General features: G+C 23.2%; 1 protein-coding gene across 5 annotated transcripts in view; it reads left to right on the top strand.

Moving 5' to 3' along the window:
* The window catches only part of LOC114121153 (kinesin light chain), a 78,622-nt gene that overhangs the window by 1,275 nt on the left and 61,104 nt on the right, over positions 1-16,243 (top strand). For 3 of the 5 annotated variants that reach the window (XM_050204089.1, XM_027983358.2, XM_027983357.2), the window contains 10 exons: positions 687-880; positions 1,388-1,609; positions 1,680-1,773; positions 1,929-2,163; positions 2,252-2,339; positions 2,427-2,597; positions 4,539-4,743; positions 7,802-8,028; positions 8,560-8,718; positions 9,044-9,474. In XM_050204089.1, coding sequence (XP_050060046.1) covers positions 692-880; positions 1,388-1,609; positions 1,680-1,773; positions 1,929-2,163; positions 2,252-2,339; positions 2,427-2,597; positions 4,539-4,743; positions 7,802-8,028; positions 8,560-8,718; positions 9,044-9,127 — 1,674 coding nt within the window. In that variant the 5' untranslated portion in view covers positions 687-691 and the 3' untranslated portion in view covers positions 9,128-9,474. Of the gene's footprint in view, positions 1-686; positions 881-1,387; positions 1,610-1,679; positions 1,774-1,928; positions 2,164-2,251; positions 2,340-2,426; positions 2,598-4,538; positions 4,744-7,801; positions 8,029-8,559; positions 8,719-9,043; positions 9,475-9,898; positions 11,051-16,243 lie in introns of those variants that run through there. The other 2 variants (XM_027983359.2, XM_050204090.1) reach the window with 2 other exon arrangements.

Raw genomic sequence — 16,243 nt, 5'->3', positions numbered from 1 at the left:
AGGGGCTATAGCTTTCTATACCTACCTTATTTAGAATATTAGTTTTTTAAAATCTAATCTCAATTTTAAAAAATTCTAAATATTTTATCAATCATTAATTTAATATTTTTCCATCCATCTACCTATTCAATTTCAATTTCAACTATTTATTGGTTTTAATTTTGTATACTGGTATTGGGTAGTATGTTGTTTTTTTTGTGGCCATTATATTTGAGGCTATTCCTCTTTTCACTTATGAATTTGCTACACTTATTTAAATATATTCACTGCTGATCATATTAATTGTATGCAGGTACTTGTCCCTGTTATGAAATAAGATTTTAAAAATATTTTTTTTACAATTAAAATATTGATGTATAATTTGCATATAAATACTTATAAGTGATGCAAACCAATTATTATTATTTAAATTGTATCACTGACCAAATTATGGACCTATAGTTCATTGAATTATAAAGTATACCTATGCCCTAAATTGGCATTATTCAGCATGTATGATGAATGTTAAATTATTGGGTTAGCCATTGCAAATATGTAAATAATTTTTTTTTAGTGATAAACTTACCAAACTATTCAGCTCTTGCTCTATAGTTTAATAATCAGGTTTACTGAATTTTAAGTTGTTGAACTTAAATCGTTATATATTTTATATATTTTACAAGATATTACAAGATTTTATTTTTTAGTAAGCATGACTGTGATGTCACAAGAAGAAATGATGGTTGGTATAAAGACTGTTGCCCAAGGATTGGAAGCCTTAAAAAATGAGTTAATGGCATCTAATAACCCTTCTGGTCAAAATACAATGCAACCAGAAGAAAAACAGTCAATGCTTCAAAAAACTTTAGATATGACAGAATTAGGTCTTGGAGAAGCTCAGGTTAGACGTTTTGTTTTTTTTTCGTAAACTTGAAGGTATCTATATTACTTGTCTATCATAATCGATTAAAATTCCTTTTATAATAAATTGTTTAAATTATATTTTTAAGTAAAAATCTATTAGATATATTAACCTCTTGTTTTAATGAAAACAATTAAGTAATGGAGGTCAACATTAAAAAGTAGTAGATGAAATCAAAGCTTTAGATCTCTCTCACTACCCAAATTTTTACATTGAATTCTTTTATTTAACTTAAATATAAAATAATTTGTTATCTATAATATTACAGTACTATAATAAAAATGATGCTAAAAACCAATTCTTCTATAAATATAATTATTGAAACTAAATTATATAATGAAAATATCAAATGATATGATTAAATAACATATTTATATCCTTGTAGCAGAATCTATTGATTTTATAACAATTTTGTTTTTTGTTTATCAAAGATAGGTAATTTTGTTAAAAAAGTATATTAATAGTTAATTGTAATAAAACAAATAGGTTATGTTAGCTTTGGCTTCCCATCTCCAAAATGTTGAAGCAGAAAAACAAAAACTAAGAACTCAAGTTCGTAGACTTTGTCAAGAAAATGCGTGGCTAAGAGATGAGTTAGCAAATACACAACAAAAATTACAAGCTTCTGAACAGGCTGTTGCATTATTAGATGAACAAAATAAACATTTAGAGTTTATGGCATCTATCAGTAAATTTGATGCTGATAAGGTATTTATTATTTTGTATAAATCAAATTTTGAATTTTAAACCGTCAAATGTATTTATGAGTATTTTTTAGACCGAAGATCAGACTGAAAGTAAACAAGAAAAGTCTAAAAATGATGATCCGGTTGTTGATTTATTCCCAGATGATGAAAATGAAGAAAGAAATAGTAAGTTTTGTATGAAAGCAATGTATTTTATTTAAACATAATGTATAAACTTTAAAAGTAAGATTCATTATTACAATTTATAATACATTTATAGACTAATTCAGAAAAATTGCTAGCTTTTTTATATTTTAATAATAAATTTTAAATTTTATCAGCATTATCACCTACACCACCATCACAGTTTGCTCAACAAGTAAATGCTGGAGCTGGTTATGAGATTCCAGCACGTTTAAGGACATTACATAATTTAGTAATTCAGTATGCGTCGCAGGGAAGATATGAAGTAGCTGTCCCATTGTGTAAACAAGCTTTGGAGGATTTAGAAAAAACATCAGGTCATGATCACCCTGATGTAGCCACTATGTTGAATATTTTAGCTCTTGTTTATAGGTAATTTTAACATATCAATTTTTTTATTATAAAAATTAAATTAAATGTTTTTAATATTGTATCTTTAACCTTCATTTTTAATTTGTAGAGATCAAAACAAATATAAAGACGCAGCTAATTTACTAAATGATGCATTGGCAATACGTGAAAAAACTCTTGGAGAAAATCATCCAGCTGTAATATTTTAATTTATAATTTTTTTTATATATATATTTATTTATAGATTCTTATACTTTGATAATATATATTTAATAATATCTTAGGTTGCAGCAACATTAAACAATTTAGCAGTACTTTATGGGAAACGAGGTAAATATAAAGACGCTGAACCATTGTGTAAAAGAGCTTTGGAAATCAGAGAAGCAGTACTAGGTAAAGGACATCCAGATGTAGCTAAACAATTGAACAACTTAGCCCTGCTTTGTCAAAATCAAGTAACTTTTCTTATATTAATTGTATAATTTAGTATTTTTATACATTTCAATATTAATATTTTAAAATATAAACTACTAACCAAATTAGGGTATACCAGACTTCCACTTAATTCTATGGAATTCTGCATTATTCCTTGTACTTTATTAGAATTCAATATTTGTAATTGCAAATATTTTATGTATTCTTAATCATTTATGTTGACTATTGATATTATCCTAATCACTTGTGCATTTAAATTTTTTTTTTAAAGAGATGTTAATTATTCATCTTCTGATTCTGATTTAAATTATATGAATAGGAAGTATGATGGGTCCCAAAAAACTGTGCTAAACACAAAGTTTATATTACTTTTAGAACAAAAAAAGAACCTTAAGTAGAGTAACTAGTTGGAAAACTCAAGCAGAACTTAATTATTAATAAATGCAAGAATTTTGAACACTAACAAATGCTTTGGATATTCTTAGAAGGAAACAAAGTTTGTGTCAGATTAAAGCACTAAAGCTTAAGTTTATAATTAAATTTAAAAATATTCATCAAAAATAATATATAATACCTATAATCAGGTACACACAATTCAAACTGTGGATACGTGTCACTTTAGATAAGTGAGGAAAAATAGTAATATATCAGTAATTTATGACATCATAAAGATATCCCTTGATTTTAAAATAGATCAGATTGAATTAAGTTTAAAAATACTATAGTCAATTAAACACATAAGTATAAGCCATAGAAGTTAAGTTAGAATGTTAATAAATCTATACAAAAAGTCACCTTGGTACCATTAAACTAACTTGAGACTGGAGAACATAATCAATTAAAATAAATAAGCATTTCCAAGGAATTTAAAGTGGTTCTATACATTAAACAGCAAGAACTGTTTGAAGTGATGTTTACAAATAATTCTTTATAAATAGGTTAGCAAAAGTAGTAGAAACTTTGTCATTAGCACAACTATGGGTAAATTTGATTATTTTGAAGTAAATATTATCATTAATTAAAATATTTTGTATTGAAGAAAAAGTATCTATTATATTTCCAGCTATTTGTAAACTCTTTACTTTTTGTGAATTTCTAAAAATATTGGTTTAGTTGCATTCATGATCTAGGTATACCATTGAATATCAAAGAATATATTATTAAGTACTCGAGGAGGTAAAATATTCTTTCTAAAAAAATTCTCTTAAGAAATGAGGGGATTTTAATAATATTTAAAATATAAATAAATAATACTATTATTTGTATAGCTCACTCTTGAAAAATAATACTTGGTACCTGGTATTTAACCAAATTCTTAATTATGGTTTTTTTAATAACAAATTAAAAAAAGCATTTAAGATGTAGATATTTACATTATATGATTATTATTATTAATAACAATTTAAGGACAGCAAATAACAAATTGCTTTTATTATTATGAATTATTTGTCTATAGTAAAAATAAAAAAACTAGGTTGTCTGTAAAGTCTGTGTACGGACTACAATTTTACGTGATAACGTCATAAGAAAACTGATGAAAAATTGCATACTTTTATGAATTTAATTGAATTATCAATATTTGGTATAATACAAAGAAGGAGTTAATTGAAAATTACATTTTTTTCAATAAATTAACATTTATTTGCACTCATACATGCACAAGCATGTCATTCATTTTTCGCTGTATGTGCTGCTCACGAACGGAGAATTTTTTTTTGTCATGTCCAATCATAGCCAAACACTTGGCTCAGGTGAAACGTGATAATGAGTCATGCTTTTTTGTACATGCAGCCAGCATTAATTGATTTTATAAGATGTCATCATGTCAAAATGTAAAAAAAAATTCTATGTTTTTAGTATATTATACTTAATGAATTCATTTTTTTTATTGATAAATTAAGTTTATTGATAAATTTTAGTACAAAAGGTTAACAAAAATTAACACTTGATTTAATTTATAGGGTAAATATGAAGAAGTAGAACGATATTATCAACGCGCATTGGAAATATATGAAAAAAAGTTAGGACCAGATGATCCTAATGTAGCTAAAACCAAAAATAATTTAGCTTCGTGTTACTTAAAACAAGGAAAATATAAGGAAGCTGAAATATTATACAAACAGGTGTTAACTAGAGCTCACGAAAGAGAGTTTGGAACAATTGATGGTAAGTTACTTATATCTTGAGATTTATAAGAATTTAAACACTTAAATTTGCCATTAAACAGATATTTATAGCTTAAAATATATGTATCTGTGCAAATACTTAAAAAAATACACACATAACTAAATTTTAAAATGCATGTAAATTATCAACCCTTTAAAGTTTTGTAAACAAGAGAGGTAAACGTACTGTTTACATTTTTTTTTATTAGGTGACGAAAAGGAATGGGCATCAATGGCTAATAATAATAATTCCAAAGCATAAAAATTTACTATTAATTGTTAAGTTATAAGAATAAGAAAGGTTACAGGGTAGATTACATACATTCCTATAATTACATATGGTTATAAGATCTGATACATATTTATTATAATAAAAATACTATATGGTATAAAATTAAGTAAAAGTAACTTCCTAAAAGATAAATTAGCTAATACAAAATTCTTGTTTTTATAATTTTTTTTTTCGTATTTATATTGATCTGTTTTATTATTGTTTGGCTTTAGTATATATTAAATATTCAAATTTTAGTTTACAATGCATGGTGCTTAATACATATTTTTAAATGTTCAAATAAATTGTATTATTTTATTATATAAATTTATTTTATTTTTTGTTATGACATTGAATCTCTTTACTAATATTATAACCAAAGATATTCAATCTCTTAGGGTATAAGTTTTTTCTATTATTTAATATGTTAATTATTTTATTAAAATATAATCAATAGTACTTTATTTCCATAATAATTAATTGTCTGAAAATTTCAGTTTTAATAAATAATATTTCAATTTTATGTTTTACATATTTTTTTTATTATATTTGTAAGAGATTTTAAAAAACTAAATTAAACTAATTTACTAAGCATTATTTTATACAGTAACAACTATTAAAAGTTTAAATTTTAGTAGTATAGGGTTTAATTATTAGAATAAAATTTTTATGACTGATAATGTCAAATACGGTCAATATAATCTAATTAATTAATTTTTATTATATGCTAATGTTGATATAATATCATGGACTCAACTCAAATTTTTAATTTTAATTTTTTATTAACTGTGAGGTACATAAATTACTGAAATAGTTTTATCTGATTTATACAGTTCATAGTTGATGACAATAACAAAAGTGCATAACATAAAAATTTCAAATACGTTGGAATAATTTACCTTAAGATTACCATGAAGTTTTTTATTTTCAAATAAAATTTATATTGTAATATTAAAAAAATAATTTTGGTTATTTTGCATTTAATTAACAATAAATATATACATATATGAAAATAAAATACTATTGATTTATATCAATATATAATAGTATGGCAATATATATTTAGAAAAGAAAGGTAATTATTGTTATGTGAATATTTATAAGATTACTCTATTCATATTACTTATATTTATTAATAACTTGTTAATTAATTACCATTATTATTATTATTACTATTAGATATTTTGAGTATTTTGGTACATTTATATAAGTTTTATTATACATTTTTTAAGTTTGCCTATTAGAATAGTTTATTTTAAAAATTAATTTTTTTAGAAATAGATAATAGATAGTAGTTATTAAATTATATTGCATGTTTCTTGCAATTTGTTTTAATTTTTTGGTATTCAGCTTTTATATTATTTATATTATTTATAAATGTTTCATGATTAAATTCAATTTAAATATGATTTCAAAATATAGAATTAATCTAATTCGTAATTCAGAGGATAATAAAAATTTGTTAAAATTATTCATGGTTTATTTGATATAAAATTTTACTCTTTTATCTGAATGACTATACTCTTATTTCTTTTCACCCTGAACCATTTATAACTCAACAAATAAACATTCAACAGATTTAGTTTAGTGTTGATTAATTTTATTATTGGAGTATATTAACCTATTATCAGACTTAATAATATTATTTAGGATTTTTAGACTTAAAATATCTGTTATTTGCTTTAAAATTAAAATATTAGTAATAGTTTTTAAGGTGCACTAGATTCATACTTTTAAGTTTGATAAGAGGTCAATTTACTTTAATATTAAAAATGTAACAATACAATTTAATTATATAGCATGTAGGTAAAAAAAAAAACAAATTATTTGTTATCACTTAACAACATCTTAAAATGTTTAATTTATGCAATATAAAATATGTACTATATAAATCAGCGTTTCCCAAACTGTGGTTCGCAAATCCCTAGGGGTCCCCATGTGTACTGGAGAAGGTCTGCAAACATAAATTGAAAATACTATATACTATACTATAGTATTATAAAAAATAAAAATTGTATTTTTATTAAGGGAGTCTGCAATCATTTTTACCACCACTAAGGGGTCAGGTAGAAAACATTTTTGGGAAACACTAATATAAATATACGATTTATCAAAAGTTCTCATTTGGTTAATGTATAATAAATTTAAATTATTATTATTTATTACATTAGATTTTCATAGTCATGGGTATAAAATATGATATGTTTTGAATAATTAAATTAATTATATTGTTATAACTTATAAGGCATAATAAATTAAATAATTTATGTTTAGTATATATTTGTCATTTTATTCGGTGCATATGTGACATTTGTTAAAAGAAAATACCTAACATGATTAGTTTTTAAATAAAAATGTTTCAATTTTATTCATAAGACTTAAATATTGTTTCACTAAAATGAACTATCCAAATCTAATTCAATAACAATCTAATCCAATAGATCTTGAAATATGCGTTTTATGCTATAAATTACCGAAAACAGAACTAATAATGTAAACATTTTTTAAAAATGAAAAAATATATAGCTTGTTTTGGTTAATTAACTTTTATTCAAAATTAAGTAGTTGAACCTTAGAATCTGAGCTCTGTTTGTAATATTACAATTGAAAATTAAATTCTATGTAAAACATAGTTATACATTTCTATGAATTATAATAAATAATTAAACTAATGACATTCATTTAAGAATATTATATTACGTTAAATATTTTATTACACAATAAACATATTTTTTAAATGCCAGAGAAGACTTTTTTTTTTAAATGGATAAGTAATGTAATGTTACAGGGGATAATAAACCAATATGGCAAGTGGCTGAAGAACGTGAAGAAAATAAAAACAAAAGTACAGGTGCAGCACCATATACAGAGTATGGTGGTTGGCATAAAGCTGCTAAAGTAGATTCACCAACAGTTACTACCACACTTAAAAATCTAGGAGCATTATATAGAAGACAAGGAAAATATGAAGCTGCAGAAACTCTTGAAGATTGTGCATTACGTTCTAGAAAAGAGGTACACAAGAGTGAAAATTAAATTATTTTTTTGGTTTACAAGTTTTTTTGTTTTATTTAGTTACAATATAAATTACAAGATAGTGGTGAAGTGTAATTATTTCTATGTACAATTATGGTTTTATTTTAAGTTGATATGCTTGATTTATGTGAGTTATCTGTTACAAACTTCCTAATTATTTTAATATCCCTTAAGTTAATAACTTACAAGATATTTTTAAAACAAGTTAAATTTGTCTTATTTCATTGGTGTTTGATTGTTCTTTATCTATTATTTATTTCATCTATTTTTATTATCCAATAATATGTTATTGCCAATTGTATTCTTTCTTTCTTCACCATTGCTAGATACAAGTATTTAAAGAGTAAAAAGTAAAAACAATAAAAATATATTCATGAAAAATAAATAGTCATTTTATAATAGATTTTATAGTAACTAAATAATTTATCATTTAAATGTTATTATAAATAAACATTATTAATTTTAGTTTATTATGTGTTTGTGTACTGTTAATTTGATTTATCTTCATAGGCTTTTGATATAGTAAAACAAGCCAAAGTTGCACAAATTCTTAGTGGATCAACTAGTAGTGTAAATAGTAATGACAGGAGAAACCGATCAAGTCGTTTGATTGGTTCTAGGGAATCACTGGAGTATGATACTAGTTCTACTGGAACAAAATTAGATGAGGTTTGTAATTACAATTTTTTTTTTTTTTTTTTATATTAAATTTTGCTCTTGATTTGAATAACATTTAATGCATGTCACATGTAACTACGATATTATTGCTTATTTTTATTCATTTTTTGATCTTTTATGTACAATTCAGATCTATGTATAATAGAATTGTAGCTAGCATTTTGTTTTATTAACACATTTTAGAATAAATGCTTTTCAATAGTTGTTAATCCTCTATAAATGAATGATACACTGTAAAGACTTTAGGGTTCTAGAGAATAAATACTGAGCGAGAAGAGAAAAAGTTTAAGAATGTCGGTTATATTTGTTATGACAGAGCGGGGCTGAGTTGGGCAAACAAAGCGGATTGAAAACAAAACTATTCAGTGCTCTAGGGCTGAACAACTCCTCTTCTGCCTGATTAAATGTATCTGGAGAGAAATTATCGAGGCTGTGGCTGTGGGACATTATTTTATACTAAAAAAATACTTATAATTTTATTGTTTATTATTTTATTTATTTATTATTTTTAACATCATACATTTATTATAATTATAATTATTATTATTTATTATTATTATTATTATTATTTGTAATTGTATTTGATTTAAAACAATTTTGAATTATTATAAATTTTAATTAATTATTAAAAGTTGAATTTATGTGGATAATCAATCAAAATTGGTTTCATTTTTTAAGTAAACCATTTATCTTTAATTACTGATTGTAGTATTGAATAATTAAAAATTGTATTTCTTAGTTTTATTATTTTATTATAATTATTTATTTTTCCTTATTATTTGTACTGATATCTGATTAGGAACACATTAGAACACAAATTACTGCGTAAACTTAGTAATAATTAAAAATAAAATTTATTTTCAAAAACACGTTCTTAAAAAATTGCACTTTATTCTGCACTTAACAACTATTTCTGGGAATAAATGTTTTAAAAATCTTCTTCTTACTTATAACATAATATATATATATATAAATATATATATATTATATGTGTGTAATTTGTATATACACCTATATTATATGTATGTGCGTGTTATATTATTTATTTTTTTTTGCAATTTTACTTCAGCCTATATTACACATTATTTAAAATAGATAAAATTATAATACATTTATATCATAGGATAAAAAAGTATCTATGTTCAAAAAAAAATTGTATTTATTTTTACAGAAATCTGGAACAGATGGTCAACAGAAGTAGATTTTAAATACAATAAATATTATCTACTCGCTTATCCACAGCGTATACTTGCACTGCTTCGGCAAACAAGTTATTCATCTCCTAAAAGAAAAAAACACGGAACGGTCCATTTTTTTTTTTAACTATTATGTATTTATATGTGCAATAAAATAAATAATTACACTGCAAAAGTAGGTGACTATAATATTGTAGACAAATATTCTTGACTTAGCTAACTAATAAAAACATATTAATGGTTATTCTAAGAAAGTCAACTTAGAGTAATAGAATAGAATGTTATGATCAAAAAAATTCTTACATATTTAAAATATATATGATAAATAATATACATGTTTATTAAATATATAACATATATTGATATTTACATGTTAAGGTAAAGAATCTATAAAATACTCTGTAAAAAATAAAATTACTTACATACCAGTATTTAAACAGGAATTTAAGTTTATTTAAAAAAAATACTCATAATTAAAAAATATTTATTAACTTCTTTTGTATTTAGCTCATAATTTATTAATTATGATCAATTCAAATTGAGAAAATGATAAAGAACAATTTTTTTCTTTACTCTATTCATAACATTATTATTTTTAATATATAATAATTAATTGTTATAATTAATAAGTTAGAAAAAAATTGTGAAATATCTTATAATAATGAGTGTTTATATTCAAGAGTAAATTTAGTTATTTATTGAAATGAAAAAAAAAATATGTCACTTAACTCTAGATTTTACATTAATATTATGTTTATTTTAACTTCTGATATTTTAGTATAATGCTATTGTGAATTTATAAATTAACTTACACTTATTCATTCCTTGTGAGGTTTTAGGTTTTTAAAGAATTAAATACTTATATATATATTTTTTTTTTTGTATGCATCTTTTTATATTTAACTGATAATTAAAGAATTAAATTGGTACATAATATAAAATCACCTAGAGATAGAATCTACCATTTTATTAATATTAAAAACTTATTAATTTTTAACAATTATTATCATTTAAGTATAATCAATTGCCTAGTAATATACTTTTTATTATTATTGACATCATGTATATCGTATCCATATTTATATATTTTTTTTTTATTCATAAAAATAAATTATTTAATATTTTTATTTTTGTTTTGATTTAATTACTTAATGTGGGTATGTAGCATATACAATTAATGAATATAAAATATTTATTTTCATTACCACAATTTTGTGACTCTTAATAAATTATTATAATATGCTTATGTACCTATGGCACTTTAAATATATTAGTAAAATGATATTAATAACGAAACTAAAAGTTAATTTGAAGAATTTAGTAAATAATTTTTTTTTTTATTCTAAAGATAAAAAATACAGACTTGGATAAGTATTAAAATGTTAATTTATCTTTATTATAGAATATATATTTTTATTTATTAATTTATTAATAAAATACATTTGTTTAATAAAACAATATTAAAAGCAAAAACTTTTAGTCATAAAATACATTATTATATTAAATTATTAATGAATAAGTTCAAGTATGAAGTAATCAATGCTAATCTACCCACTACTATTATTATTTATTAGATTTTAATACTAGATATATTATTTTTCCAGATGAAAAAAAGTTTCAAATGTCTGTATAATATACATAATATAGACCATACAGTTAAGAGTTATATATTTTATTTTATTATTTAGTTTACATTTTTATTAATAATCATCATACACTATTTCATAGAAATGTCAAAAAAGTAAAAGTATGTACCTATATAAATAAATAAATAAGATTGCATGTATCATGAAGTGTTTTTATTCAGTATAGAATTTTGATTTATAAATAAATGGATACGTTGAATTATAGATATGAACATTAAACAAAACATTTCTCATAATTATAATCATAGAACAAAATATTATACATAATGTGTATAATATTTTAATCCAATAGTGTAATGATTGATGAACAATGTTTAGGTGTGAAGCAAACTACCATTATACATCCACAGTTTTTATCTACATTTTTTATTATTTATTTAATAGTATATCATTGTAAAAAAGTTTTATTGTACTAAATCCAATGCCCGGTATCTGCCTACCCACAATCCCATTTTGGTTTGCCTCAAAAAGCTTAATTTAGCATGCTTAATTGGTTGATTCACTTGAATTTAGAATGAATAATAAATTTAGATCACACTATATAGTACCAACCTACCTAGTTAATTAATAATCATTAATGTCCAAGAAGTCATTGCAATTACTTGCAATTACTTGGAGATGGTAGAAAAAAATAGTCTTGATTTTCAAGAAATAATTTTTATAGATTAGAAAAAGTTTACTAGTATAGGTATTGTTAACATATTAACTAGGTAGGTTTTAAAAATGTATTATATTAACTTATTGTGTACCTTATTTATACAAGAGTAGATTATAGAGTACTACTAAGTATTTCTATGCTAATAACCATTCTAATGCTAGGGCATTATCGAAGTTTTTGAGTCTAAAATTCAAACTTGAAATTGTATTTTAAGATTTTAGTTTTATATAAATTTATATATTTTTTTTTTTGTACAAATGAAATTTCGGATGATTTTACAGTAAATGATTTAACGTTTTTTAACTTCTTAACCCATGTCCCATCACTTCGGTAAACATTGAAAGGAGCTTCTCTGTCAACAACAATTTAAAATTAACTGGTGGATAACAGAAGATTGTTTTTATTCGAAAATCTTAAACAATCTAGTGATTCAGTGTAACAGTTCAGAGTATAAGTAAATGAATACCATATATTATCTAAATCTATTAAAATAGTTAAAAAAAAATATATAAGTAAATACTTATTTATTTAGATTAAACGAAATGCAAGTTGTAGTTCTGCCTATGGAAAAATTATTTTAAACACTTTTATTAAAATTTAATTAATTTAATCAAATATTATTTAAAATGTATAAGTACTACATTTATTAAAAATAAAAACAATTCACCTGCATTTTTAGTGCATTATTTTAATGTTTAGGACATTAAAGCATCTTTTAGGATTTTATAAGGCATTACATTCCCATTCCTGGCTGCATCCGAATTGTATGCCAAAAAAAAAAAAATGTCCGAATTGCATGCCACCTCATAAAGGACTTTGTCCGAATTATATGCCGTATATCGATAATAGTTTTTATTTATTACCTATACCTACACTTATTATATTATAACTTTTCAAATTAAAAAAAAAACACATGTATAAAAACACTATGTTATAGTTGTTACAAATGATTAATTTCTAGATTAAAATATTTTAATTTTAAACTGTATTCATATACAATTTATATTCATATATAATACGCTTTTCCAAATTAAATATGACTTAAAAGACAACATTATTATTATTATTTAAAAAACTCCACCAAATTTCATATTATTATTATAGGTAACAGTGCTGTAACTAGACTACTCGAGGCCTGTGTGCAAACCAAAATCTAGACCTAGAGGACCTGTATGGCCGTATTATAATATTTTTGAGGCCCTGCAATATAGTATGAGGCCTGTGACCTGTGTAGCACACTCTGCACACCCGGTTTTTACTGCACTAATCGGTAATTATTCATTTAAAATATACCATGTACAAATTTAATATACTAATATACATTCACTTTATTACACTAAACTACAATCTTTCTATTTAGTACTTAATATTAACAGTGTCATATTCTCCAATAGATATTTATATATTTTACTTAATGAGTGTAATGTAACAAATTACAAAAGCCCGTTCTTTCAGTGGAATAGTAAGTTAAATTATTTCATTATTAATAAAATTATGTAGGGCATGCAAATCGGATGCACCAATATTCCTAGACTCCCACCCTAGCTATATGACCATAATATAATTAATAAACAGTAGGTACCTAAAATAGGTATATTATGCTTTGAAGTTCTAACCTTTAAGTAGGTAGCTGATATTAAGTACTATTAAGTACCTACCAAACCTACTATACATAGTTTTAAGTTTATATGTCTAGATTAAACAATAGTATTATTATTCTACTAATAGAACCTGATGTAGCGCCATAGAGAAATTAATTATTTGTAGGCGACTAATATTAGAAATACAAATGAAATAAACGAATTAAAAAAAAACATTTACCTAAATAAAAAATTGCTTGCAAATAACTCTCTTATGGCCTTATTTCAGAAATGTTAACCACAATATTATTTAATTGCATAGATTGCCAATGAATATTTCAGTATTTATTTGATAAATTAGTATAATAAATATTAATTCATTATTTAACTTTAATTTAGCTAATATGACGGAAATAGGTAGTTATAATAAATGTAAAAACCTATATAAATTTTTATAAGTTTGAAAGCTTCTTCGTCCATCAAGTTTCGAGAATTTGGTATACAAAGTAGTCCAACTTGTATTATTTTTTAGATTCTGAACGAAGTGATGAATGTATTGATTTTACAATGGTGTGTGTTTTTTTTTTTTTTTTTTTTTTTGTTTTTGTGTGTGTGTACAGCATAACTAGTCGAAATAATGCTCCAATTTCAAACTATGGGGGTGGTTTCCGATGTAAAAGTGAATATCCTTGGTGCATTATAGAGGTAAAAAGTTAACATTTTCCAACAGTTTTCAAAAAAATCGAGAAAAACAAAAAAAAAATGACGGAAAAACAGCAATTTTTACGCAAAACCAGTTTTCGACCAAATCGATTTTTTTTTATGGTTGTAATTCAAAAACTAATCACTGAAAATACTTGAAATTTTCACCAAATGTTAATGTCAGTGGTATCCGTATATAGTTAAATTTTCAAAAAATTTTGACTTTTTTTGTGTTATTTATAGACCACTGAAATTTTCGATTTTTTTGAGAAATTTTTTTTAAAGTGTCGATAAAAAATTTTTGGATGACCAAAAAGTTTTGAAAATGTAATACAAGGTTCCTTATGAGTTGTTTTTATTATAGCTAAAAAAAATTAAAAATCGTTAGTCACAATTTTTTTTTATAAGCGTTTTTAGTTCAAATTTTTACAAAATCTGTCGAAAACGCGAAAATTTGCAAGTAATTTTGAAGTTGAAAAATCATAAAATTTTTTTCTTTTATAACTAAGTTTTGAAAATTTGGTACAAGGTTCTCCATACATTTTTCTTCAAATATCTGTAAAAAAAACTCTACCGCATTCAGACAAAAAATTTTTATGAGTGTTTGAAATTTAAATTTTTACAAAAACCGCGTTAAATAACAGTTTAGCCTCAAACGATTTTTGATATTTGTTATAATTCAAAAAGTATAAGTCGTAGATACTTGAAAATTTTACCAGTTATTTAGATTGGCATTTTATTTACTTGATTTAATTTTCATAATATTTTGAGTTTTTTTGAGCTATTTATAGACAACTGACATTTTCAATTTTTCTGAAAATTTTTTTTTGAAGGGTCGATAAAATTTTTTTGGCCCTATCAAAATACTTGAAAATTTTATACAAAGTTCCTCATATGTTATTCTTATAGTGATTAAAAAATTATAAGAATACATAGCCACAATTTTTTTTTATTAGCATTTGAAGTTCAAATTTTGACAAAAACTCGTCAAAATCATGAATATTTGCAAATTATTTTGTAGTTCAAAATTCATAAAATTGTTTGTATAGGTAGCTAAGAGTAGAAAATTTAATACAAGATTTCCCATAAGTTTTGCTTCAAAAAGCTATAGAGAAAATTTTAAGAGTCATTATAGGAAAAATGTTTTGAGCGTTTGAGTTTTAAATTTTTATGAAATCGGAATATTTGTTTCAAAATAGAATATATGACAATATTTAATTATAATATATTATAGACTGACAAATCATCTCCGTTCAGAATCGTTTTTCGTATACAATGATACTTATCATTGCATTCAAATTTAATCTACCCTAGTCCGAGGTCTACCCCACCCCCTAATGTACAGCAGAGCGGTACCCACTTGCCGACTTTTTTGCATTAGATTCTTTACCAAATAATTTCATATGGTAGTCATAGCTAAAATAGTTTAACATTTAAAACCAATTTAAAGAAAACATTTTTTTGTGTTGTCTGCTTGTTCAAATACCTACTTTAAGTATGATTTTATATTAGTATGTGTCCAAGTAAAATAAAAAGAACAATAGTTTACAAAACAATCTTGTTTTATTAATTATAAAATACATAGTTAAGAAATTAGAAAAATTATCTAATATATTGTAATATAAATAAAAATAGTACCTATATACTCGTGTTTATAATACAATAAAATCGAGTTTTCATTTTTTTCTTTAGAAAATCTGTTTATAATATTTTTAATGTTAGCTAGCTTTCACT

The sequence above is a fragment of the Aphis gossypii genome, chromosome 3 (assembly GCF_020184175.1).
Source record: "Aphis gossypii isolate Hap1 chromosome 3, ASM2018417v2, whole genome shotgun sequence".
NCBI lineage: Eukaryota > Metazoa > Arthropoda > Insecta > Hemiptera > Aphididae > Aphis > Aphis gossypii.
This window is presented reverse-complemented; position numbering and strand designations above follow the sequence as displayed.